The sequence below is a fragment of the Physeter macrocephalus genome, chromosome 12 (assembly GCF_002837175.3).
Source record: "Physeter macrocephalus isolate SW-GA chromosome 12, ASM283717v5, whole genome shotgun sequence".
Classification (NCBI taxonomy): domain Eukaryota; kingdom Metazoa; phylum Chordata; class Mammalia; order Artiodactyla; family Physeteridae; genus Physeter; species Physeter macrocephalus.
Genome location: NC_041225.1, coordinates 14877701 through 14903014, shown reverse-complemented (window position 1 = coordinate 14903014; position 25314 = coordinate 14877701). Strand labels below are relative to the sequence as shown.

The window sequence follows — 25314 nt, the reverse complement described above, 5'->3', positions numbered from 1 at the left end:
CTCCGCGGCACGTGGGATCTTCCCGGACCGGGGCACGAACCCGCGTCCCCTGCATCGGCAGGCGGACTCTCAACCACTGCGCCACCAGGGAAGCCCTCTTACATCTTTTTGCTAAAACCTCATCATGACTGTTGACACCCCCGCCCCAGCCAAACCAGCACGTGAAATCAGTTTCAAAGTCTAATAAAAACCTCTGTAGATGATGCTTCCTCCGTCCAACTCCACCAGGCCGTTATGACCTCCCTCCTTATCAAGAGGACTCACCTCCCAGCACAGCGCCCCTCCCTCCCGCGCATGCGCTTCTCCACGTCTCTGTGCCGTCCGGGGTTCCGAAAGCAAAACCCTTCATGGATTGCCCACCACCTCCCACACCCTTCACCCACGGGATGAGACTGAGATCGACCTTGACCGTCTACAGACGACATGACATCCATCTGACGACATGCCAGACTGGCTCATCGGCTCTCCTCAAGAACACGCCCTATTCCTTCCTGCCTCAAAATGTTTGCTCGTGTCTGCTGACCCTCCCGCCTGTGATGTCTTCTTCTCCCATCTCAGTATGTCGAAACCCGACTTGGCCCCCAGGCTTGTATCAGGTGCATCTCACTGAGGACCTCTTTAATGAAACAGGCTCCTGATCCTCATACGCTGCCTTCTTTAAATCTGCAAGGACCTGGATTACACCTCCCCTACGGCACTTATGTTATCTGAGTATTTGCCTCACAGGCCTAATATTTGTTGATTCTAATATTTAAGTTGAACTTTATGAAACTGCCGTTTTTGAAGGCCAATAAATGGCTAAAAATTAGAGATTTCATATGGTTCAACCTAATATCCAGCTGCTTTTTCATACAACAGATAACAAACTTCAAATTAAAATAAAAATGATATGCATGCCCTGATTCTCCCCTGAAAACTCAGTCAATTTATCTAACAAACCTAGAGGGGTGGGATAGGGAGGGTGGGAGGGAGGGAGACGCAAGAGGGAAGAGATATGGGAACATATGTATATGTATAGCTGATTCACTTTGTTATAAAGCAGAAACTAACACGCCATTGTAAAGCAATTATACTCCAATAACGATGCTAAAAAAAATGTATCTAACAAACCATTCTGGATTTTTGCTCTTAGGACACAATCGGTGGCCATCTTAAGACAAGGAACAAACAATAGGGAGGAGATTGCAATGGGGTATACGGCAGGCACTCCATCTGCTTACTGGGTCAGGGAAGGCAGCCCGGGGGAAGTAACGTCCATAGTAAGAAAGGACAGATGAGACCAAGTTAGTTAGACAATAGACAGGGATCGGGAGACATCATCCAAATAGGGAAGGAACAAACCCCACAAAAACCTAGAGCTGGTGTCAGAACTCAGTACGCAGTATGTCGAACCGCTCTTAGAACCCGCCAGGTTTCCATCATGATGCATACTACCCACCCTGAGTGCATCCATTATGTCAGGCTGCTCCAAGAGCTTGGGGAAGGTGGCCAGCACTGGATTACTAATTAAATCTGAAATACAAAAGAATAAAAAGGATTTTATATAAACTTCAGCCAATGTATTTTATAGCAACAGACATAAAAACATTCATTCAGATTGAAATGACTGTGCCACATGATTTGTTGATAACACATTCTACCCACTTTAACCTCTCGGAGGGCTGGAAGCTGCCCCCTCAGCCTCCATCTGCCCCTATATCCACACCCCGGGGAAGTCTGAAGTGAGTCTGGTACCAAGTAGATAAAGCTTTTAGGTGGGAGTAAAGTGGCTCTGAACAGAATAAGACGAGAACATTTTGTTCTTCTTTCTGTGTTTTTTTTTTTCAACCTCTCTTTCCTCCTCATGACTCAAGTGTGGTGTGGTAAGAGAAATCTTCCAATTAGGAGGCACCCACACTCTCAGGAGGCTGAGTGGGAACCAGGAGGCCCCAAGGGAAAGGAGGTGGAGGGCGGGCAGCTCCTGCCCAGCCTGGGGCCAACGGATGGTGCTGGATGACATCGGAAGGAATCAGGAGCTGGGGATTCTGACCACGTGCCTAAATACCGTGCAGGAGAATACTGATATTTCACAATCAATGATGGCAGGTGGAGGGCTGTGCAAAGAGGCCCACCAGGAAGGACACTTCAGAAACGGCAAGGGCAATGACTTCTATAACCTTTTGTGTCCTCAGTAGAGAAAAATCCTCTCTCTAGGTCTTACTAAGTTTATTCTGATGCGCATATTCAAATGAAGCCAACGATTCTGAGTGGGCTTCTCCCTACCTATAGGAAAACGAATAAGCCTTATCCTCTTTAAGGAGTCAGGTCGTTCGTGAAGTTTTTCTAGAGTCATTGAAACAAATTCAGAGGCAAGGGATGACTACAAGGCTTAAACTGTCCTTCCTTTAGAATTACAATTATTCCTTGAGAAATGCTGGTGCTTCTCTGACTCTAGGTAGTTCCATTTCTATCTACCTATCCAGGTGGTGTGTCCCTGGGAGGGGACTCGTGTCTAACCATGAACTCCACTTGTCCACGAGAGCCGCGTCATCATGGGGCTCTCTCTCCCTCTCCCTCTAGTCCAGCCACACTGGCCTGCCTTCAGTTTCAATCCCTCCAGTGCACTCAGGTTTTCTTGCCTTGGGTCTTTAGACATGCTGGTCCCTCTATCCAGAAAGGATCCGCCCCCACCCATCTCCCCTGTATGTCTAACTCCTCTCTCAGGTCTTATCTTAAATATTCCTTGCCCAGAGAAGCCTTGCCTCATCCTATGAATTAATTCAGGTCTTCCTAGGGTACGCTCTTGTTGTGTATTTCCCTTCAGAACACTTGAGGTTGAAAAGGATTATTGATGTAATTTTGTGGTTGAAGTCTGTTGCTCCACGAGAGTAGGGATGATGGTGCCTGTCTCATACACCACTGGGTCCTGGCACAATGCCTGGCATATACTAGGCACTCAGTAAAGAATATCCAATAAAATTCAGCTTTCTTTGGAGGTAATTCTTACAACACATGCATATCTCTGTGCGAGTTCAATCATGTGTGACAGCTCACTGATTTTTTAAAATTACTTTTTAACATTTTACTTGAAAAAAGTTTCAAGCTGACAAAAAAGTTGCAAGAATAAAAACAGAACCCCTGAACACCTCTTACCTGGATTCACCAATTTTATTGATGTTTAAACTTCTTGCATTAAAAACCAGTTATTTTGGGTAATTTTGGTCTCTTTCCAAAAAGATGATATACATATCAAACACGTAGTAAAAACATTAAAGACATTAAGGGAAAATATGATTATATCTGAAATTTAGGATCTCAAGTCCCCAGAATCTGAATGGTAAAAAGTGTATATTGTAAAGAACGGAACACATACGGAGCTCACACAGGATGCACACTGAGCAAAATGCTTTGCATCTGAAGTAAGTGACTGACACTGATGCTATTCTAAATATTTTATTCCAAATGTCACCTTCAGAAGCAGAAGATAAAGGCTGGCAGAGGTTACATTTACTCAAAGCATGATGCACTGTTGTACGTAAGGAAACTGCAAAGACTTCTCACCAGCACTGTGCATGCTCATCCTGTCTTTCAGGAGCACGTCTCCAAGAATCTGGCGATAAAATATCAACAAATGAACGGAGCACATACTTCCAATTAATGTTTCCGGCAGTAGACTGTTAAAGAAGAAAAAAAATGTATTCATTAAACAATCCCCTACGATCCAACCTACGGTGTTTTTAAAATGTATACTTATTACTCGAATGAAGAGTTTCAAGTTTTGCTTCATTATTGAAAAAAATTTTTAAGAATTTTGAGGAAAACTTCCACTATAAGTTGACCATGTTAAACTTCAGAAAACTTTTATTTTTACGTGTATACTTTCAAGTTGCAACTCTGGGTTACCATTCCTGTGTTTCCATGTTCGCATACACACCCATGTTAAACGTCGAATAAAAAATAAAAGTCATCGGGCTTCCCTGGTGGCGCAGTGGTTCAGAGTCCGCCTGCCAATGCAGGGGACGCGGGTTCGTGCCCCGGTCCGGGAAGATCCCACATGCCGCGGAGCGGCTGGGCCCGTGGGCCATGGCCACTGAGCCTGCGTGTCCGGAGCCTGTGCTCCGCAACGGGAGAGGCCACGACAGTGAGAGGCCCACGTACCAAACACACACACAAAAATAATAATAAGATAAAAAATAAAAAATAAAAGTCATCAATTATGTGTTTTAGAAAGAATGGGACTAGTCAGCTACAAGTTTTAACAAAGCCATGCTGCCACCCCACCTGATGTGATGAATGCAGAGGAAACGAGTTCAGACTGTTCCCGGTGCTGGGTGGAACACAGGAGGGTGTGGCAGACCAGACTGAATTCTGACTTTGCTGTGCTACCTCCTAGCTGTGTGATTTTGGGTTAATTATTTATTCTCCTTGTGTTTTGGTTTCTTCATTTGTAGAACACAGATAGTCATAGCTGCATCTCAGGTTACTAAAAGGATTAAAATGAGGTAAATGTGGAATGCTTAATGCAATGCCTGGTACATACTGTAGTAAGGTCTCAAGGACAAGAAAATTTCGATATTGAAGTTACATTGATATCAGTTTAAAATAGACTGTAAGAACTTTAGGATGTTGTATGTAATCCTCATGGTAACCACAAAAAAAAAAGTATAGAATATACACAAAGGAAATCGAAATGTATCATTACAGAAAAAATCAATTAAAAACAAAGGAAGGCAGTAAGGGAGGAAAGGAGGGACAAAAAAACCCTTAAAACATATAGAAAACAAATAACAAAATGGCAATTAAGTCCTTCCCTATTAGTAATTATTTTCAATGTAAATGGATGAAACTCCCCAACCCAAAGACATAGATTGGCAGAATGGATTAAAAAAACAGGATCCAACTATATTGTGTCTACAAGAGACCCACTCTAGATCTAAGGACATTCATAGGTTGAAAATGAAAGGATAGTTAAAGATATTCCATGCAAATAGTAAACAAAAGAGAGCAGGGATAGCTATACTAACGTCAGACAAGACAGACCTTAAGCCAAAAAGCTGTTACAATGAAAGATATTATCTAATGATAAAAGGGTCAATTCATCAAGAAGATATAACAGTTATAAACATATACAACAAACATCAGAGCTCCTAAATATATGAAGTAAACAGTGACAAAAGTGAAGAGAGAAATAGATCTACAATCATAGTAGGGGACTTCAATACCCCACTTTCAACAAGGGATAGAACAACCAGACAGAAGATCAATAAGGAAAGAGAACTTGAACAACACTGCAGACCAACTGTAACTGACCGACATATACAGAACACTCTGCCCAATAGCAGAATATGCATTTTTCTCAAGTGCACATGGGACATTCTCCTAACATATGTGGTCATACATTAGGCCACAAAACAAGTCTTAACAATTTAAAAGACAAATTATACAAAGTATATTTTCTTTTTTCCAAAGTACATTTTCTGATCACAATGGAATGAAACTAGGAATCAACAGCAGAAGGAAAACTGGAAAATTCACAAATATGTGGATATCAAACAACATAGTTTTAAGCAACCAATGGCTCAAAGAAGAAATCACGTGGGAAATCAGAAAATATCTTGAGACAAATAAAATGAAAAGACAACACACCAAAACTTATGGGCCGCAGTGAGAGCAGTGTTAAGAGGGAAAATTTATAGCTATAAATACTTACATTAAAAAAGAAGAAAGGGCTTCCCTGGTGGCGCAGTGGTTGAGAATCTGCCTGCTAATGCAGGGGACACAGGTTTGAGCCCTGGTCTGGGAGGATCCCACATGCCGCGGAGCAACTAGGCCCGTGAGCCACAACTACTGAGCCTGCACGTCTGGAGCCTGTGCTCCACAACAAGAGAGGCCGTGATAGTGAGAGGCCCACACACCGCGATGAAGAGTGGCCCCTGCTTGCCACAACTAGAGAAAGCCCTCGCACAGAAACGAAGACCCAGCCAACACAGCAAAAATAACACAGCAAAAAAAAAAAAAAAATTCCTACCCCCAACATTTTTTTAAAAAAAAAAAAAAAAAAAAAGAAGAAAGATTTCAAATCACCAACCTAACTTTACACCTTAACGAACTTGAAAAGAAAAACAAATGAAACCCGAAGGTAGCAGAAGAAAGGCAATAATAAAGATGAGAGCAGAAATGAACAAAATAGAGAATAGAAAACAACAGAGAAAATCAATGAAAACAGAGCTGGTTCTTTGAAAAGACAAATAAAATTGACAAACCTTTAGCTAGATTGACTAAGAAGAAAGAGAGAAGACTCAAGTAACTAAAATCAGAAATGAAAGGAGACATTATTACTGATTTTACAAAAATTACAAAGGATTATAAGAGTACTATGAATAATCGTATGCCAACAAATTAGATAATCTAGATAAAACAGACATACTCCTAGAAACACACAACCTACCACGACTAAATAATAAATACAAAATCTGAACAGACTTATAACTAGAAAGGAGATTGAATAGTAATTTAAAACATGCCAACAAAGAAAACCCCAGGACCAGATGGCTTCACTGGTGAATTCTACCAAACATTTAAAGAATTAAAACCAATCCCTCTCAAACTCTTCTGAAAAACGGAAATGAAAGGAATACTTCCAAACTCATTCTGTGAAGCCAGCATTATCCTGATACCAAAGCCAGACAAAGACACAACAAAAAAACTACTGACCAGTATCCCTGATGAACACAGATGCAAAAAATCCTCAACAAAATACTAGCAGACATAATTCAACAGCACATGAAGTTTTATACACTAGGACCAAGTAGGATTTATTCCTAGAAGGCAAGGATGGTTCAAAATAAGAAAATCAATCGATGTAATACACTAGATTAACAGAATCAAGGAAAAAAATACACGTGATTTTCTTAGCTGATGCTGAAAGCATTTGACAAAATGCAACATATTTTCATAATAAAAACACCCAACAAACTAGGAATAGAAGGAAACTATCTCAACATAATAATGGCCATATGTGAAAATCCCATAGTTAACCTCATACTCAGTGGAGAAGACTGGAGGCTTTCCCTCCAAGATCAAGATCAAGATCAAGACAAGGACGCTCATTTTCACCACTTTTATTCAACATATTACTGGAAGCCCTAGCCAGAGCAGTCAGGCAAGAAAAATGAATAAAAAGCATCTAAGTTAGAAAAAAAAAGAAGTAAAATGATCTCTGTTCACACACAACGTGATTTCATATGTAGAAGACCCTAAAGATTACACACACACACACACACACACACACACACACACACACACAAAACCGTTAGAACTAATAAACAAATGCAGCAAAGTTGCAGGATATAAAATCAACATACACAAATCAGTCATGTTTCTATATACTAACAATGAACAATTTGAAAAGGAAATTAAAACTTTAATTTCATTTAATAGCATATCTAATAGCATTGAAAGAAAGAAAATACTTGGGAATAAAAAAATAGAAATAAAATTTCAATATTGAGATTTCAAAATATAATCTGGAAATACAACAAGTGAGCGCTTTAAAACCCGACACCTGGTACACACTAAATACTTACTGGGAATTTTGAGCCCAGAGCTAACCTTAGCAGATACTCACGAAAATGTCTTGAATCATTCTAAACACACATTTTCTGTGTTATTTTTAGAAATACATGAACTCTGTCACCAAGCATGAAGAATGACCGTATAGGAAATCTCGAAAACCTTGCAAACAATGTCCTCTATCAAGAGGAAGATGTCTTTGGGCTAAGGGAAACCACCTAAAGTTAAAAGAGACTTTAACTTCAGAAAATAATCCTTCATTCTAACTTCTAGGATGAGAATTTTAGAAGGGAAAATTGATCACAGAGGTAACATCCAGGCTTCCAGCCTGCTGAAAGAGAACAGAATGAATGTGACCCCGGGGATGGTGCAGGAGTAATGAATGGGTCCCTATGACTGGTTTCACGGAATTTAGATACGTATCCTTGACCGCTCCCTAACCCTTGCCTTTCTAGAAATGTCCCAAAACACAAGACAGATTCTCTTACCACACTTATACTCATACAGAGCATTTCATACACAGAGCCAGAAGTCATCTTTTTCCAACCCTGCTAAAATTCTGATCTTGTATATACCTGACCTAGATTTCAGGTTGGCTGCAGGGGAACATTTAAGCTGCCTCGATGCCACCACATGCCTTCTCAGTGTTCATGCTGTGATTCCCAAGGGTTGTTCTACACTCCGCCCTCTGGTCTATGGCTCATGTGGGCAGTGTTTCAGCAGCATGCCCAAACTCATGTCTCACGCTGAAAAACAGACATTAATTTTACGAGGGGAAGGGGTGGAACCTTCCTTCCATTCTCTCCTCCCCTTCTCTCCCAGACCGGCCTGCTCTGTCTGGCAGGCATTGCGGCCAGCCTGCAGTAGAGGCCTTCAGCGCCCACGGCGCAGGCACTCCTTTCCTTCTGGCACCTCCCCATAACATGAAGCAACAGTGCTGGCTCTTTATCAGAGCTTCCTTTAGGGAAATCTTTTGATTTTCCCAAATCCAAGGCGACCAGGAAGCTCTGAGCTGAAGAAGTAAAGATATACTTCTTTCTGACCTCACAGACAGACCAACAGAAGGGCAATAAACATGATACTGGGCCCCCGGCAAGCAACACTATTGCTTCATTTGTTTTTAGCAATAATATAATGGAAGTAACAGAGGAAAAAAGATGGCATACATCAAAAAGGCAAAGGAAAATAAACAAATTTGTAGCAAATGTATATACAGGCATGTAGCCTACTGCCACAGACCAGTATTTCTCGGTATTCAGAACCCGTGCTCTGGGAGTCTGGGTCTAAATTCAGCGCTTTCCCTCATCAGAGGCTTAAAAGCATGCATCTGGCCAAATCACACCAAGTTAAACCGCATCAAAAAACAGCTCCAAAATCAGAAAGGCAAGTCTTGGTGAAACGGGAGGATCTATTTGCTCGACCCTCTTCCGTCTCAGCTGAGGGTCAACGCGATCAGAGTTGTCTCCATCAAAGGAGACCCAGGGACAGGATTCTGGGGCTGTTTCTTTGGTCAAGGAGACGAGTCCACGTTGATTCATCGGATTTTCACAGGGCTCCTGACAGCCAAACGAGACGCACACGGAAGACTGCTGGCTGGTGAGAGGGCAGGATGAAGCCAACCAGCAAGGATACTGGGGAAACTGGGCACTAATGCAGATTGTAACTGGGCTTCCCACCCTTGGCCTTGCCCGCATTTTTGTAGGTCCCTTGGCATAACAAAAAGAGCCCCTGTCCTTTCTCCTTCAAGCAGAGAAATCTGGCTAAACAAAGACGAAGGGTTTTTTTGTTGGTTGGTCTTGTTTTTTCTTTTGCGGCACGTGGCATCCTAGTTCCCCGACCAGGGATGGAACTCGTGCCCCCTGCAGTGGAAGCGTGGAGTCTTAACCACTGGACCGCCAGGGAAATCCCAAAAGATGAAGTTCTTAAGCACGGGAGAGTGGGGACAGAGGTGGGATGGGCTTTCGGAGAAGGCGGAGGGCTGTTGGTAGCATCACCTGCCTTCTTTCCCCGCTCACTGCAGGTGGCAGGTCAGGGAGAGGAGACCGAGAAGGGTCAGCCCCGCCTCAGGCTCCACCTCCAGCGTGCACGCCTCTCATCCTGCACCCACGGCACAGCCCTCGCACCCCAGCCCGTGGCCCGGCAGTAGGGCCCAAGGCCTCTGGCTTCACCATGCCCACGGCCTGCCTCTGGTAGAGCCTGCCTGAGGCCGGCGAGCCCCGCGGCCCACGCTTGACACTGCCAGGAGAGCAGAGCGCGTTTCTGAATCAGGCAAAGTGGAGCGGCAATTTTAAGACGGTGCTCAGGTCTCTCTCGGGGCTCTGCGAGGAGACGGGAGCGCGCACCAAGACGAGGTGGGGGAGGCCAGGGGCCGCAGAAGGCAGAGCACAGCTCCCGACCACCTGTACACCAGCAGGAAGAGCTCTGCTTGAAAATTATTTCACAAACATTTTTTGGGTGCCTACTGTATGCTGTAACCAACAAGGGCTCAGTTCCTGAGGTCAGGGGATGAGGACCTGGGACCCTTCTTTGAGAACCCAGCATACAGAAGAACGTTCGCTGCTTTGGGAGAATGGGCCCGCCCATCTGACCGCCGCACACCCAAGTCAGATTTGATGTCTAGATTGTAAAGCGTATCTGCAAGCTGATATTTGGGGCCAAAGAAACACTATTAAGAGCTGTACTTGACAGACATGCTTGGGAGTGCTTCGTACTCTCGAAAGCTTATCAACAAGAGGGGTATAGCGGGAGGCTGAAGAAGTAGAAAGAATGAGGTCAAACAGGATTCTAGCTTTTCTTCTACAAAGACCACTACTGTGCTTCTTTAATTAATCTGGAAAAATAGAAACTGTCCAAGGAAAGATTGGCCAAAAAAAGGGAATTTATAGGCTCTATGAACATCCAGGAAAAAAAAAAGCCAAGAGAATGCATACTACCCATGAACACATAATTAATGGTTATTGAAAGATTTAACTGTTAACACTATAATTACAATACACATTTCAGTACTAGAGATAAGGACAAGGGATATTTAAACTGGGAGGCTGATCTAGAATGAGAAAAGCAACCATTCACAGAGGTGGGCCAAGGTTCCCTGCTTCCTTCCTGATAATCCGCGAGCAGAGAGCAGGTCACTGTGGGACCAGTCAACTGCATCAGTCTCTGTTCCCGAGCCACGCTCTTTCCTCAGCCCCTCCTGTCCACTGTGTACTCTCCACATCTCCACATCATCAAATGGCACCTCTTCCAAACCTTCAAAGCTTATTTTGAATCCCCCTGATCTTACCAGCTACATAGCACATCCTCATTTGAACAAATCTGATGACACTGCCAGCCACCTGTCATTATATTTACATTTATCTAGACATATGATAATAATAATAGTAATAGTAACAGCCATAGCTGTTGGTAATATAGCTATTACTATATAATAGTAATAATTATAGCTGGTGCTTACTGTGTGTTACTGTGTGCCATGTACTAGCTAAGTGTTTTATATATTTTCTTTTCCTTAAACCTCTTTAGAGCCTGACGGGGCTAATATTATGTCCATTTTAAAGACGTAGACCTTGAGACCCTGAGAAAGATGGTAAATGACTTGTCCAAGAGGTTACTGAGGTAGAAATGGATCGACCTGGGATTCTACCAGTGCAAAATCTCCCTGAAGAAAATGCAAATTAAAACCACCAACAGCTACCACTAATCATTTATTAAAATGGGCAAAGACTCCCCTGGTGGCACAGTGGTTAAGAATCTGCCTGCCAGTGTAGGGGACACAGGTTTGATCCCTGGTCCGGGAAGATCCCACTTCGCTTTCATTCCCACTACGCTAAATGAAAGAAGCCAGACTCAAAAGGCTATGTATCGTGTGAGTCCATGTGTAGGACATTCTGGAAAAGGCAAAACTGTCGGGAAAGAAAACAGAGGAGCAGTAGCCTGAGACCAGAGCTGGAGAGCTGATTACAAAGGGGCATCAGTCCACTGTTTAGAGTGATGGAAATATTCTCTATCTTGACTGTGTGGTAGTTATGACTTTATATACTTGTCAAAACGCAAAGAACTTAAACTAAAAAGGGCAAATTTTACTGCGTGTAAATTATACCTCAACAAACTTGACATTAAAAAAAGTTCCCCAGGGGCTTCCCTGGTGGCGCAGTGGTTGCGAGTCCGCCTGCCGATGCAGGGGACGCGGGTTCGCGCCCCGGTCCGGGAGGATCCCACACGCCGCGGAGCGGCTGGGCCCGTGAGCCGTGGCCGCTGAGCCTGCGCGTCCGGAGCCTGTGCTCCGCGACGGGAGAGGCCACAGCGGTGAGAGGCCCGCGTACCAGAAAAGGTTGGTCTTGTTTTTTCTTTTGCGGCACGTGGCATCCTAGTTCCCCGACCAGGGATGGAACTCGTGCCCCCTGCAGTGGAAGCGTGGAGTCTTAACCACTGGACCGCCAGGGAAATCCCAAAAGATGAAGTTCTTAAGCACGGGAGAGTGGGGACAGAGGTGGGATGGGCTTTCGGAGAAGGCGGAGGGCTGTTGGTAGCATCACCTGCCTTCTTTCCCCGCTCACTGCAGGTGGCAGGTCAGGGAGAGGAGACCGAGAAGGGTCAGCCCCGCCTCAGGCTCCACCTCCAGCGTGCACGCCTCTCATCCTGCACCCACGGCACAGCCCTCGCACCCCAGCCCGTGGCCCGGCAGTAGGGCCCAAGGCCTCTGGCTTCACCATGCCCACGGCCTGCCTCTGGTAGAGCCTGCCTGAGGCCGGCGAGCCCCGCGGCCCACGCTTGACACTGCCAGGAGAGCAGAGCGCGTTTCTGAATCAGGCAAAGTGGAGCGGCAATTTTAAGACGGTGCTCAGGTCTCTCTCGGGGCTCTGCGAGGAGACGGGAGCGCGCACCAAGACGAGGTGGGGGAGGCCAGGGGCCGCAGAAGGCAGAGCACAGCTCCCGACCACCTGTACACCAGCAGGAAGAGCTCTGCTTGAAAATTATTTCACAAACATTTTTTGGGTGCCTACTGTATGCTGTAACCAACAAGGGCTCAGTTCCTGAGGTCAGGGGATGAGGACCTGGGACCCTTCTTTGAGAACCCAGCATACAGAAGAACGTTCGCTGCTTTGGGAGAATGGGCCCGCCCATCTGACCGCCGCACACCCAAGTCAGATTTGATGTCTAGATTGTAAAGCGTATCTGCAAGCTGATATTTGGGGCCAAAGAAACACTATTAAGAGCTGTACTTGACAGACATGCTTGGGAGTGCTTCGTACTCTCGAAAGCTTATCAACAAGAGGGGTATAGCGGGAGGCTGAAGAAGTAGAAAGAATGAGGTCAAACAGGATTCTAGCTTTTCTTCTACAAAGACCACTACTGTGCTTCTTTAATTAATCTGGAAAAATAGAAACTGTCCAAGGAAAGATTGGCCAAAAAAAGGGAATTTATAGGCTCTATGAACATCCAGGAAAAAAAAAAGCCAAGAGAATGCATACTACCCATGAACACATAATTAATGGTTATTGAAAGATTTAACTGTTAACACTATAATTACAATACACATTTCAGTACTAGAGATAAGGACAAGGGATATTTAAACTGGGAGGCTGATCTAGAATGAGAAAAGCAACCATTCACAGAGGTGGGCCAAGGTTCCCTGCTTCCTTCCTGATAATCCGCGAGCAGAGAGCAGGTCACTGTGGGACCAGTCAACTGCATCAGTCTCTGTTCCCGAGCCACGCTCTTTCCTCAGCCCCTCCTGTCCACTGTGTACTCTCCACATCTCCACATCATCAAATGGCACCTCTTCCAAACCTTCAAAGCTTATTTTGAATCCCCCTGATCTTACCAGCTACATAGCACATCCTCATTTGAACAAATCTGATGACACTGCCAGCCACCTGTCATTATATTTACATTTATCTAGACATATGATAATAATAATAGTAATAGTAACAGCCATAGCTGTTGGTAATATAGCTATTACTATATAATAGTAATAATTATAGCTGGTGCTTACTGTGTGTTACTGTGTGCCATGTACTAGCTAAGTGTTTTATATATTTTCTTTTCCTTAAACCTCTTTAGAGCCTGACGGGGCTAATATTATGTCCATTTTAAAGACGTAGACCTTGAGACCCTGAGAAAGATGGTAAATGACTTGTCCAAGAGGTTACTGAGGTAGAAATGGATCGACCTGGGATTCTACCAGTGCAAAATCTCCCTGAAGAAAATGCAAATTAAAACCACCAACAGCTACCACTAATCATTTATTAAAATGGGCAAAGACTCCCCTGGTGGCACAGTGGTTAAGAATCTGCCTGCCAGTGTAGGGGACACAGGTTTGATCCCTGGTCCGGGAAGATCCCACTTCGCTTTCATTCCCACTACGCTAAATGAAAGAAGCCAGACTCAAAAGGCTATGTATCGTGTGAGTCCATGTGTAGGACATTCTGGAAAAGGCAAAACTGTCGGGAAAGAAAACAGAGGAGCAGTAGCCTGAGACCAGAGCTGGAGAGCTGATTACAAAGGGGCATCAGTCCACTGTTTAGAGTGATGGAAATATTCTCTATCTTGACTGTGTGGTAGTTATGACTTTATATACTTGTCAAAACGCAAAGAACTTAAACTAAAAAGGGCAAATTTTACTGCGTGTAAATTATACCTCAACAAACTTGACATTAAAAAAAGTTCCCCAGGGGCTTCCCTGGTGGCGCAGTGGTTGCGAGTCCGCCTGCCGATGCAGGGGACGCGGGTTCGCGCCCCGGTCCGGGAGGATCCCACACGCCGCGGAGCGGCTGGGCCCGTGAGCCGTGGCCGCTGAGCCTGCGCGTCCGGAGCCTGTGCTCCGCGACGGGAGAGGCCACAGCGGTGAGAGGCCCGCGTACCAGAAAAAAAAAAAAAAAGTTCTCCAAAGTTGCCTAAGGGTAGGACTGTGGATGATAAGTCCCGTCGACTCAGAAGTTTCTATACTATTTCTGACCGCATCTATCATTTGTGCTAAGTGGTAAACAGAAGAATAAGCTAATCTGAAATGTATTATTATTCCATTTCCCTACTGATCCTTGGCAGAAGAATTAGTGAGGAAAAAAAATAACTAACACAAGGTGACCAAGCATGTGGAGAAGCCAGAAGCAGAGATGGTCCACAAACGCTGAATGGGCCCAAGTTCACCGGACAGGTAACAGCAGGTACCGACCTTAGCATGCTCCTTGATCTTCTGTTCAAAGATCTCAGTTTTACTAGAAGTTGAGGCTGCCTTCTCACTGTCATCATCTGATGGAAAACACTACCGTGTGCTTTAAAAAAATAAAAAATACATCTCAAAACTTTAAGTGCTTAGGCAGTGAATATAATAAAATAGAGTATTTTATACAATTTTTTTATATATAAAAATAAGACGAAGTTTTTTTTCAGCACGAGTGGGGCTGAATTGTATGAGAGGCAGGAGTCGCCCATACGCCCTAAATGAACTGATGAAGTATGATGTGCCCTAAGGACCTTCAGAATGTACCCAACCGGCCCACCCTTGGAGCTGCCACTACATCAGATACCGTGACAGCATCACTGCTGCCAGATGACAAAGAAAAAGGGAGTTTAAAAAGCACGTCTAGGGGCTTCCCTGGTGGCGCAGTGGTTGAGAGTCCGCCTGCCGATGCAGGGGACACGGGTTCGTGCCCCGGTCCGGGAAGATCCCACGTGCCGCGGAGCGGCTGGGCCCGTGATCCGTGGCCGCTGAGCCTGCGCGTCCGGAGCCTGTGCTCCGCAACGGGAGAGGCCACAACAGTGAGAGGACCGCATACCACCCCCCCACCCACCCCCCCCACACACACAAAAAAGCATGTCTGACTCCAAGTAGAACCAGCTGCATCCCAGATCCCAGCTCCTTCCTGTTCCAAGAAGGTGGGACTGGCATTGCTGGGGCGGCAGCAGTGCCGTGTGTCCTAAATCACGAAACAAGGAGGGGGATGTCTGAGGAGCAAGAGGGCAGTTTCAAACCCATCAGGCTCTGAGCTCCAAGAGGCAAGGGCCATATCTGCCTTACTCTCCATTTTCCCTTTATCTAGCACAGTGCCTGGTCAATGAACGCATCAAAAGATGCTCAGTATTTCTGGAGGGCAACCTGGTATGTACGCCACAATTTCAAATGTCTACACCCTTTGACCTAGCACTAGGCAATCACTGAATTGGCCTATTCTATTAATTCTGTAGCCCAGTGTTCAATGAAAAGGAACCAATACAGGGTCCTCATGCATCCTCACTTCCTATGTTAGAGTCTCAAATATGCTGCCAAGAAAATGAGCACTTAGATAAAAATGATTAAGCTTTTAACATCAAATGACATATTTTAAAAAATGTGAATTCACGTGAAAAGTGTTATGCTTATCATACTATAGATATCTTCTCCGATGCATCTTCTGCTTGTTTAATCTTTAAGGAAAGGAAAGAAAGCAACACAGAAGAGTGGTACCTCTTCTGGATACTGAAGGGTCCACTTCAACACCTTTTTCATAAGGGGTGCCTCCATTCAAGAAGAGTTCATAAGTTCTACAAAAGAAAAATATACCATGATGGATACATGTTATGGACATTGTGAAACAGTAGAGTCAGTAGTGGAACATTTTTTAGCACAGACGCATTCACAGACATTTTATTTATGCCTCATTGGTAAATGAGAATGAAAGTTGTTGATACCTCCATGGGGTTATTATCTCAGTAAATAAAGTCTCTTTCTTAACTATGAACCATAGAAAATACATTTTTCTACATAAAAATGAGAAAGATTAATTGATGTCATTAAGGTCTTTTGACTTTAATGACTCGTGTAACTTAAATGCATTTTTGAAATGTTTCAAATCATCATTGGAAATAAAGTTATTATGAATTCATACTATTTTTAAAATATAAAAGTAACATGTAGATTGTTGTAAAAAGTTCAAATGGCATAGAAATGATAAACAAAAAATGAAAAATCCCTCCCCCCTTCTTTCCCCCCTAGTTTGGTAGCCCCTTGTCCTATCTGTTTCAATACAAATGGAGACAAACACATACATTTAAACAGTAAATCTTAAACTGACACACGTTTAAAGTTGCGTACTCTGTAAGTGTGGAAGCAGAAGGTAAGAGGCCTCCTTAATCCTGTGGCACCACCTCCCCAGTTCTGCTCCCCAGAGAAAACCTCTGGGAACGGTTTACACACACGCACACGAACACAGCTCTTTGTGAACACAAGTGGAGTCAGCACACACACGATTCTGCAACTTGCCGTTTTCATATAATAATATACATTGGAGATGTTTCTGTAACAATACATAGGCCTCCACCTCATTTAAAAAAAAAAGCTATGACTTCACTTTAAGAAGGATTGGATAAACACACTTTTCCCTCCCACTAAGCACAGCGAAAAACCCTGAACAGTATTAAAGACAAAAAACAAAAGCAGAAAAAAAAAAAAAAAACCCACAAGAAGCCTGGGCCTCTACATCTACAGGCAGTGGCTGGGGAGGCTGGGTGTGATAAGACTGCCCCTCCCCCTCCCACTGGGGTAACATCAGAGGAGGGCTTTTACCTCTGTCCAGTGGTAAGGAGGTCACGCCCACCCCTGCGGTATCAGTAAAGATGGAAGAGAGGAGCTTTATCTGAATTAAACCTTTGGGCTTGGGAACGATTATGATCCCATTTTAAAGATGGGGAAACTTGAGGCTTGCAGACAACCTGCTTACAGTTACACAGACAGAGCCCAGGCTACAGACCTGAATTTTACCATTCCAAATCTGGGATCTCAGTCATCATCCTAGTGACTGCCCGTCTGTATCTCTTCTGTGGGTTTCTTACCTTCCAGACTTAGATTTGTGTGTGTGTGCCCATTTTCAAATTTGTTTACAGTGGCTGCTGCTACAATTTCCATGTACCACCTACGGAAGAAAGGCGGAGTCACAGAGGACCTGGGGACCCCAGACTCAGCTTTCTCACTCTTTGGCAAGAATGAGGCTCTATTTCAGCACTGTGAAATGTACTAATACCACAGGAAATCACTGAAAGAATATTCTCAGCAGACAACCGGTGCAAATATCTTTTAAAATACCTTTGCTACATGTGTCATTTCTTCCCAGCTAGGACGAGATCATGTGTGCTGTTTTCATATACTACCTAAAAGAACGTTAAAATCAACATTAAAAGCCCTCTCCAGGGCTTCCCTGGTGGCGCAATGGTTGAGAGTCCGCCTGCCGATGCAGGGGACATGGGTTCGGTCCCGCAAAAAAAAAAAAAAAAAAAAAAAAAAAGCCCTCTCCACACAAGTTACTGAAATGTAAATAATACACTCTGGAAACCTGAGGTATCTAGATTCTAAAAAATGAATTTCCACAAAATTACACGTTTGGAAGGAATATATAAGCCAACTTACTTTGCTGGAATAGGAATTCCACTGGCATCAAAAAGTTTAAGAAACACCCAGCCACAACTTAATTCTCCTCTCTCACCAGTTGACTAGAAAATAAAAAAGTGTATGAAACTTATGTCTGAATCAGTCAAATCTATAAGCACGTACCAAGTTCTTCTAAAACGAATAAAACTAGTATTTGCCTTTAGAACTAAAAAATTCTTCACAAGAAAACAAAGTGAAACCCAGTGGAGTCCCATTTGACTTGCAGGCCAGATGGTAAAGGCAGGATGTAAAGTGAAAATCTTCTCTCGTTAAATTGCTCCTGAAAAACCCCTAAAGCTGATGATATGACAACCATTACTATTGCTTCTTGAGTGACCTAAATATGCTGTGGGATGACTGCAGATCACCTCAATATACACGAGAGTAGGAGGCTCTGTCTCAGTATGAAATGGAACGAGCCACTTAAAGCATTCAGGGGTCCTTCTGCTTAGAACTTAACCCCACTGTCAATTGTCAGAGGCGTCTGGGGTTCACCTGGGGGACCTGCCCCTGTCCTACCACCCGCAGCGGACGGATGAATTTGCCTTAAGGAAATGAAAGGACGGTATTACACCATTAACGTAATAAAAATTGGCTCTCTGGGTTATCACGAGGCCAAGCACACATACTACACCTATCAAGCTATTACTGGAATATGGAAATATATAATTATTACCACAGACCCGAACCCACTGATTCAATAGTCTATATGATGTAAATTAATCCAAGTTTCTGGTGTTCCCTTTATAAAAATTAGGCCTCTGCCAGGTCCCTTCATTAGAACCCTCATTCACAAGGTTAGGGGCACTCTGACCCTCCAGGACGGAGCTAAAGCACTGTGCTGCAAAGCCGCTGAGCATCTTTTATCACTTTCTGCAAGGTCTCATGTTTTTCCAATCTTCATTCTTTAAAAGCACGGGAGTTCGCTCAAGCTATAAATGTAAACAAGTACACTTATTTTAAACACTACTGGAAAAGCAGCATCATAAAAAAATTAGAATCACTGTCACTCATACCTCAAGAGATTAAAATTCTATTACACATAAAAACCTCGATTATTTTACTAAAGACAGACAAAAGGGAAAACTTCCCCTTTAACTGACACATTAGAAAGCTTTATCTTTCAACTGACATACATTGCGAATATAAGAAATTCCAAGTTCAAATAATATTCCAAGATCTGGAGAAGAAGAATTGGACCTGATGAAACAGTCACCATCAAGCAAGCAGGGCAAGATGCCAGTAACCTGAAATGATACCAAAAACGAAAATTACTAATAAACATGAAAAATGGTTGGAGGATAAACAATGAGGTCCTACTGATAGCACAGGGAACTATATTCAATATCCTGTCATACGAAGTGAGAGAGTGGCAGGGACATATATGCACTACCAAATGTAAATTAGATAGCTAGTGGGAAGCTGCCGCATAGCACAGGGAGATCACCTCTGTGCTTTGTGACCATGAGAGGGGTGGGATAGGGAGGGTGGGAGGGAGGGAGACACAAGAGGGAAGAGATATGGGAACATATGTATATGTATAACTGATTCACAATGGAAAAGAATATGAAAAAGAATGTATATATATGTGTAACTGAATCACTTTGCTGTACAGCAGACGTTAACAACATTGTAAATCAACTACACTTCAATAAAATAAATTTTTTAAAAATGGAGGGAAGGTTCAGCTCTATTCCTCTATAAGCAGTTTATGCCGCTGCATCATAATAAAGGTCTTTTAAAGGAAACAAAAAGCAGATGAATTGGACTCATCTATACCAATGATTTGAAATTTTAAAATGTAATTTTTGTGTTGAAGAAAACTACCTTTACGTTCACTTACTCTATGCTTAGAGCAGAGGCTAATGTGAAACAAGCACTGTACCAAGGTCTTCAGAGGTATCACAAAAATAGTTGGACATATGATAAGATTTCTTTGGCAGGGGCTGTGCCACGCGGCACGCGGGATCCTAGTTCCCCGACCAGGGATCGAACCCGTGCCCCTTGCAGTGGAGGTGCGGAGTCCTAACCACTGGACCACCAGGAAATTCCCTGATATTTATATTTATTTTAACCGCTGTCCTTTGGAAACAGAACTAAAATTGTAGACTGCACACACACTTGCTCAACTTTCCTCAGGCGTGCCTTGGAAATTTTCCTTTCCTTCCCTTCCCTTCTGCCCTTTCCATTCCCCCTCCCTGGACAACTACATCCCTCTTCCTTGCCTATAAAATCCTACCCATCCTTCAAAGTTTAGTTTCTCTTCTGTAAAACCTTCCCTGAGCCTAAGGACTAGAATTAATTCCACCCTCCTCTGTGCTCCCACAGCACTTGGATCCCCAAGTGCTGCCTGTGTGACATTACATTCTGCCCATGGGACAGTTATCAACAGCACCACCCCCCCCCTTAGAGCAACTCTAAGGATTAGATGAGAAAATGCACGTAACGGCCTACCTCCGCGCCTGGCACGCGGTCAGAGCTCCATAAGCAGAGGATATTGCTGTTACATGTGTCTTCTCTACTAACGTGTAAGCTCCCACAGCACCTAGGAAGAATGCCTCGCACCTAAGGACGCTTAATTTCATTCAACAAAGCAACATACACATATTATTTACCCCTCCAAACAGTTCATCTTTATATCCAGGAAAACCTTGGAAAATTCGACCCTAACCACTTCACATGCACAGAGACGCACTATCAGAATTGTGAAGAACTGTGTCAAAATGGAAGCAGTAGGGGGACGTCCCTGGCGGTCCAGTGGTTAAGACTCTGCCCTTCCACTGCAGGGGGCACGGGTTCGATCGCTGGTCGGGGAACTAAGATCCCGCACTCCACGTGGGGCGGCCAAAACATAAAAAAAATAAAAGGAAATTAACAGAAAAAGGAGTAGAACAATTACATTGTTACAATTTTTAAAAATGTAAGCAGTGGGATGCTTAGAAGATCAAACTGGACTTATAGGAGTCGTGTGGTAGACAAGTATGGACACACACAGCCCACAGGCGAGGTGGCCGGGCCTCCTCCACATGCTGTGTCCTCTCCGTGAACCTCTATCTTGCTGTAAGATCTTCTGATGCAATAGGAGAAGGTTAATGAAGGGTTCTCAGGGGCAGTGACATAAGGGAGTTAGTTGTGGGAAGGAAGTAATGAAACTCTGGAGGTAGAAAAAGAGTAAATAGAACTATAGAAAATTAATATTATTAAAAGAACATAAAGATATCTTCGTCTCCACTGGCACCTAGTGTCACTGACTCGGTGGTTTCAAGCCACTTAACCTCATTCCAGCCTTTGTTTGTCCCAGTCTTGACAACCCCTGGGTGTAATGACCAGTTCCCTAGGCGTCACCCTTGATTTTTATCTGAAGAAAGCACAACTCTCATGAGCACAGTTGGAGATTGCATTTTTGAAAAACACTTCCTAAGTTTTCTCTTTCTGTTTTCATTTTTCATCAGAGGGAATTTTCTAGAATTAAACCTTGTGATCCATTGAATGAGATGACTCATAGGCATTATAACTTTGGTGAGTCAGAAACATGAGTAATTGTTATCAAAGTCCTCAAAGAACATTAATCTAAAGATTCAAATTCTGGCCCCATATATTCTGTGTTAAATACAAATATATTATTTCAGGAATACATTTTGACAATCTTGCCTTAGAAATTAATCATATAATACTTATCAGGTAAAGGAAGTTCATGTTTCATTCCATTCTGCTTACTTCCATTCACAAGCAAGCAGATTACTTACCTGGGGAGAAAAGGTCCATGTTTTGGGTTTCTTAGGTTGCCATGTGGCCCTGACGGTATGAATGTTGCTCAGAACCTGAAATGAGATTTTCCCATTTGAAATCATATTGTAGAAAGCTCTTTGAAACGTTACCACTTCCACGTCCCAAACAGTTAACAGTTGGGCAGAGGAAGAGGGGGATATTTTATTTCTTACTTTGTGTAATTCTGTAATTCTTTTTTCTTTTCACATCAAGTATTATACATACATAACATTTAAAATGATTAACAAAAAAACAAGTGTTACAGCACTTACAACACAACGAAAGAACTGACAAATGAATTCAGACTCAGATCTTTGCACTAGTGATAAATTGTATTAAGTGAAATACTTAATATATGAGATAGATTAACCAGAAAATTCAGAGAAATTTTAGGTAGGAACGACCTTTTAAGAAATATGACCCACAAGAGCATTTTATGTGCAATCCATTACCCTGCCGTCAAGACAGACACTGCTACCAGCTCAGATACACGGTTACAGTTTTCTTCAAGATCCCTAAGCCCATAAAGTATATTTTTCCTGGACTTTAATCTCTTATAAAATGCTATTTTAAGAAGTTAGTCCTATAATATACACAAATCAATACAATACAAAAGGAGCAAAAACTATTTTAAAAAAAGAGTTCAAATTCTATAACGTTATGGCCAAAACTGACATTTTCCAGAAGAATAGATAATATACAATTTTTATTTTAGATAAAAATATTTTAGTACAGCATTTCTAAAACTAAGCTTTAAAAATAATTAGAAATCATCCTGAACGTGTCCTATGAGGTCAAATTCAATTCACTGCCCTCTGTGTCGCTATTGGTAGGCAACTAGGAGGATCTTATGGGCAGCTAAGTTGTTTTCCACAGAGAAAGTCTCCATTTCCTTCCACAACTAATATAAATGAATTTATTTAAGCCCTTTCTAAAATGATACATATTCTCAGACTGGGCTCTTGGAGTACAAACTCCTTTTGATTACTATCTGGTGTCTAATCTAAGACTGCATTTTATTTATTCTAAGGTCCTTCTTGGTTTTTCAAGAAGTGTTCTCCACTTCTAATATCTAAGAAGTCCTTTGCAATCATTGAAATTGAGATCTCATACTATCTCTGCTTTTATCTTCTCAACTTGGAGAATGCTGATTTTGATTGAGGAATAACTTCTTCTGCTTGATAATTTTACAACCTTCTTGAGTTACTGACCCTGAGAGCTAAAAAGGACTTAGTCCAAACATCTCATGATACATTTGAGAAAACTGCCTCGAGAGAGGGTGAATGACTGGCTCAGAGCATAAGGATGAAATAATCAAGGATTCAAAATTTTAGAGATTTTTCCACTTAGCAAACTGCACCAAGAATGTATAAGGGGGACTTGCCAGGTGGTCCAGCAGTTAAGACTCCGTGCTCCCAATGCAGGGGGCCTGGGTTCGGTCCCTTATCAGGGAACTAGACCCCGCATGCCACAACTAAATATTCCACATGCCGCAACTAAAAGATCCCGCGTGTCGCAACGAAGATCCCGTGTGCCGCAACTAAGACCCGGTGCAGCCAAATAAATAAATAAATATTAAAAAAACAAACAAACAAAAGAATGCATAAGGACTTCTGCTCAAGATGAATTTATGCTTCAACACAGCTGCTCTGCTCCAAACGTAAAGCAGTGACACTTAAAAAGACAGAGGAGGACTCAAAAGTGAGATGAATATTTCAGTGGCCCATAAACAGAAGAGATAAACAAAGAATAGGGTGAGACTAAAACTGGGGGTCTCCTGGGCTCTGAGTCTAGAGCGGGATGTGGTGACAAGGAGCGGATTTGTATGTTACAGAGGCTAATGGTACTCAACACATGATAGAGGAACAGAGACAGCCTTATTGCTTGAAGCCAGTAGGGTGGAAGAAAGATGGTGGCCAAGCTTCCTCCTCATAGGAAGTAAAGAGCCTAAGCAGGAAGGAGGACAAAGATGGAGCCATGACACCAGGATCAGAACCAAGTAAACAAGTGAACCTTTAAATGAATCGGTGATGTCCCTGACATCACCTTAGATCAAGAATGATAAACTCCACTGTAAGATCTGGTTCTGGACTGGAGTTTGGAGGTGGGGGTAGTATTGCTGGTAGCAACCAAAACACCATTAGATTGGTGGGGCTTGGCTGCGGGGGGGAGGGTAAAATATCTTCTGCATAAAATGTGCTTCTAAGGACACATGAAGACATCAAATACTAACAATACAAGGAACAACCCTGAGCATAGATATTAACAAAATATGTCACTATACGTAATTACATAGTTATTGTTTTTAAAAATACAGATTTGTTTGCATTAAAACAAAACCCAAAAAACTTCTAGGCAACTATGACAAGATGGGGCAGTAGGTAGCTAAAGCATGTTAGTATCTTTGGTGTGTTAGGAGAAAGAAATACAGAGTGATTTTAGATTTTTGAGAATAATCTACAGCTAAATAGGTAGGCTAAACATTTACATATTGCAAACTGAGAGGCTTCAATAGAACAAGTGACAAGGCCATGGGTGGCTGTTATGTTTTTTTCTGCATGTTTCTATGTATTTGAAATAGTTACTAATTTAACAAATATTGCTAATTCCAGTAAAAGTCAGATTGTGGTATAAAATACATGTAAAAGGAAAAGGATAAACAAACTGGAAGACTGTAATGTTCTAAGGTAAGAGTCTAAATGTGAGATTTACACTTGTTCTCTATTTCTTTTATTATTGGCAAAACTAATACAATTAGTTGATGTATTATTTCTTTCTGAGTTCTCAAGGGTTTTCAATCAATTTTTAAGGATGAAACATACAATGGTGGTTAATTATGAAATGTGTCAAATACACCAGACAAGTTAAAAGAAACTTATAGTGAACACCCATAAGCTTATCACCTAGATTCTGCCATCAATATTTTACTATACTTGCTTTATCACATATATCTTCTGTCCATCCATCAATTCACCTAATTTCTTGATACACTGCAAACTTGCAGACATAAGTAAACTTTTCTCTAAATACATTAGCATGCATATCATTAGCTAGAGTTCATCATTTGTTCACAGTTCCTTTTTTGATGGAAAATTTAACACAATGAAATTCAGAAACCTTATTTTTTATCTTCTTGTAATGTCCAGAATGGAGACAGGAAAGTGGGCTGACTAGGGGTCACAGGTCCTGAGGAATGACACGGTGAGTGCTGTCTCTGGAGGCTTAGAGAGGAGCCTGAACTTCCATTAGGGCCCAAAAGTAAGGAGGCACACGTACCCCCAGGGGTGTGAGCAGAGGCCAAGTGGGGAATCTGGACTTCCATTCTCACCTGGCAGTAATGGTGTCAGAGGCCTGCTAAAATAGAAGTTAAACTTATTATGATCCAGAGACTCCCAACCCTCAAAATGTCCAGGATACAATAAAAAAAAAAGAAAAAAAATCATTCATTATACCAAGTACCAGGAAAATCTCAACGTGAATGAGATTGGTATCAAAAGATACCAATGTGAGATGACACAGATATTGGAATTATTTGACAAGCATTTTATATATATATATATATATATATATATTTTTTTTTTTTTTTTTTTTTT

The 25314-nt window shown here is 42.6% G+C and overlaps 1 protein-coding gene across 1 annotated transcript in view; it reads right to left on the bottom strand.

Annotated features, from left to right (window-relative positions):
- Positions 1-25314, bottom strand: part of NPHP1 (nephrocystin 1) — a 106214-nt gene that overhangs the window by 42508 nt on the left and 38392 nt on the right. The window contains 7 exon segments of the mRNA XM_024129833.3: positions 1439-1512; positions 3541-3653; positions 14726-14825; positions 15998-16074; positions 17933-18015; positions 19090-19200; positions 21700-21774. Of these exon segments, the coding sequence (XP_023985601.1) occupies positions 1439-1512; positions 3541-3653; positions 14726-14825; positions 15998-16074; positions 17933-18015; positions 19090-19200; positions 21700-21774 (633 nt within the window).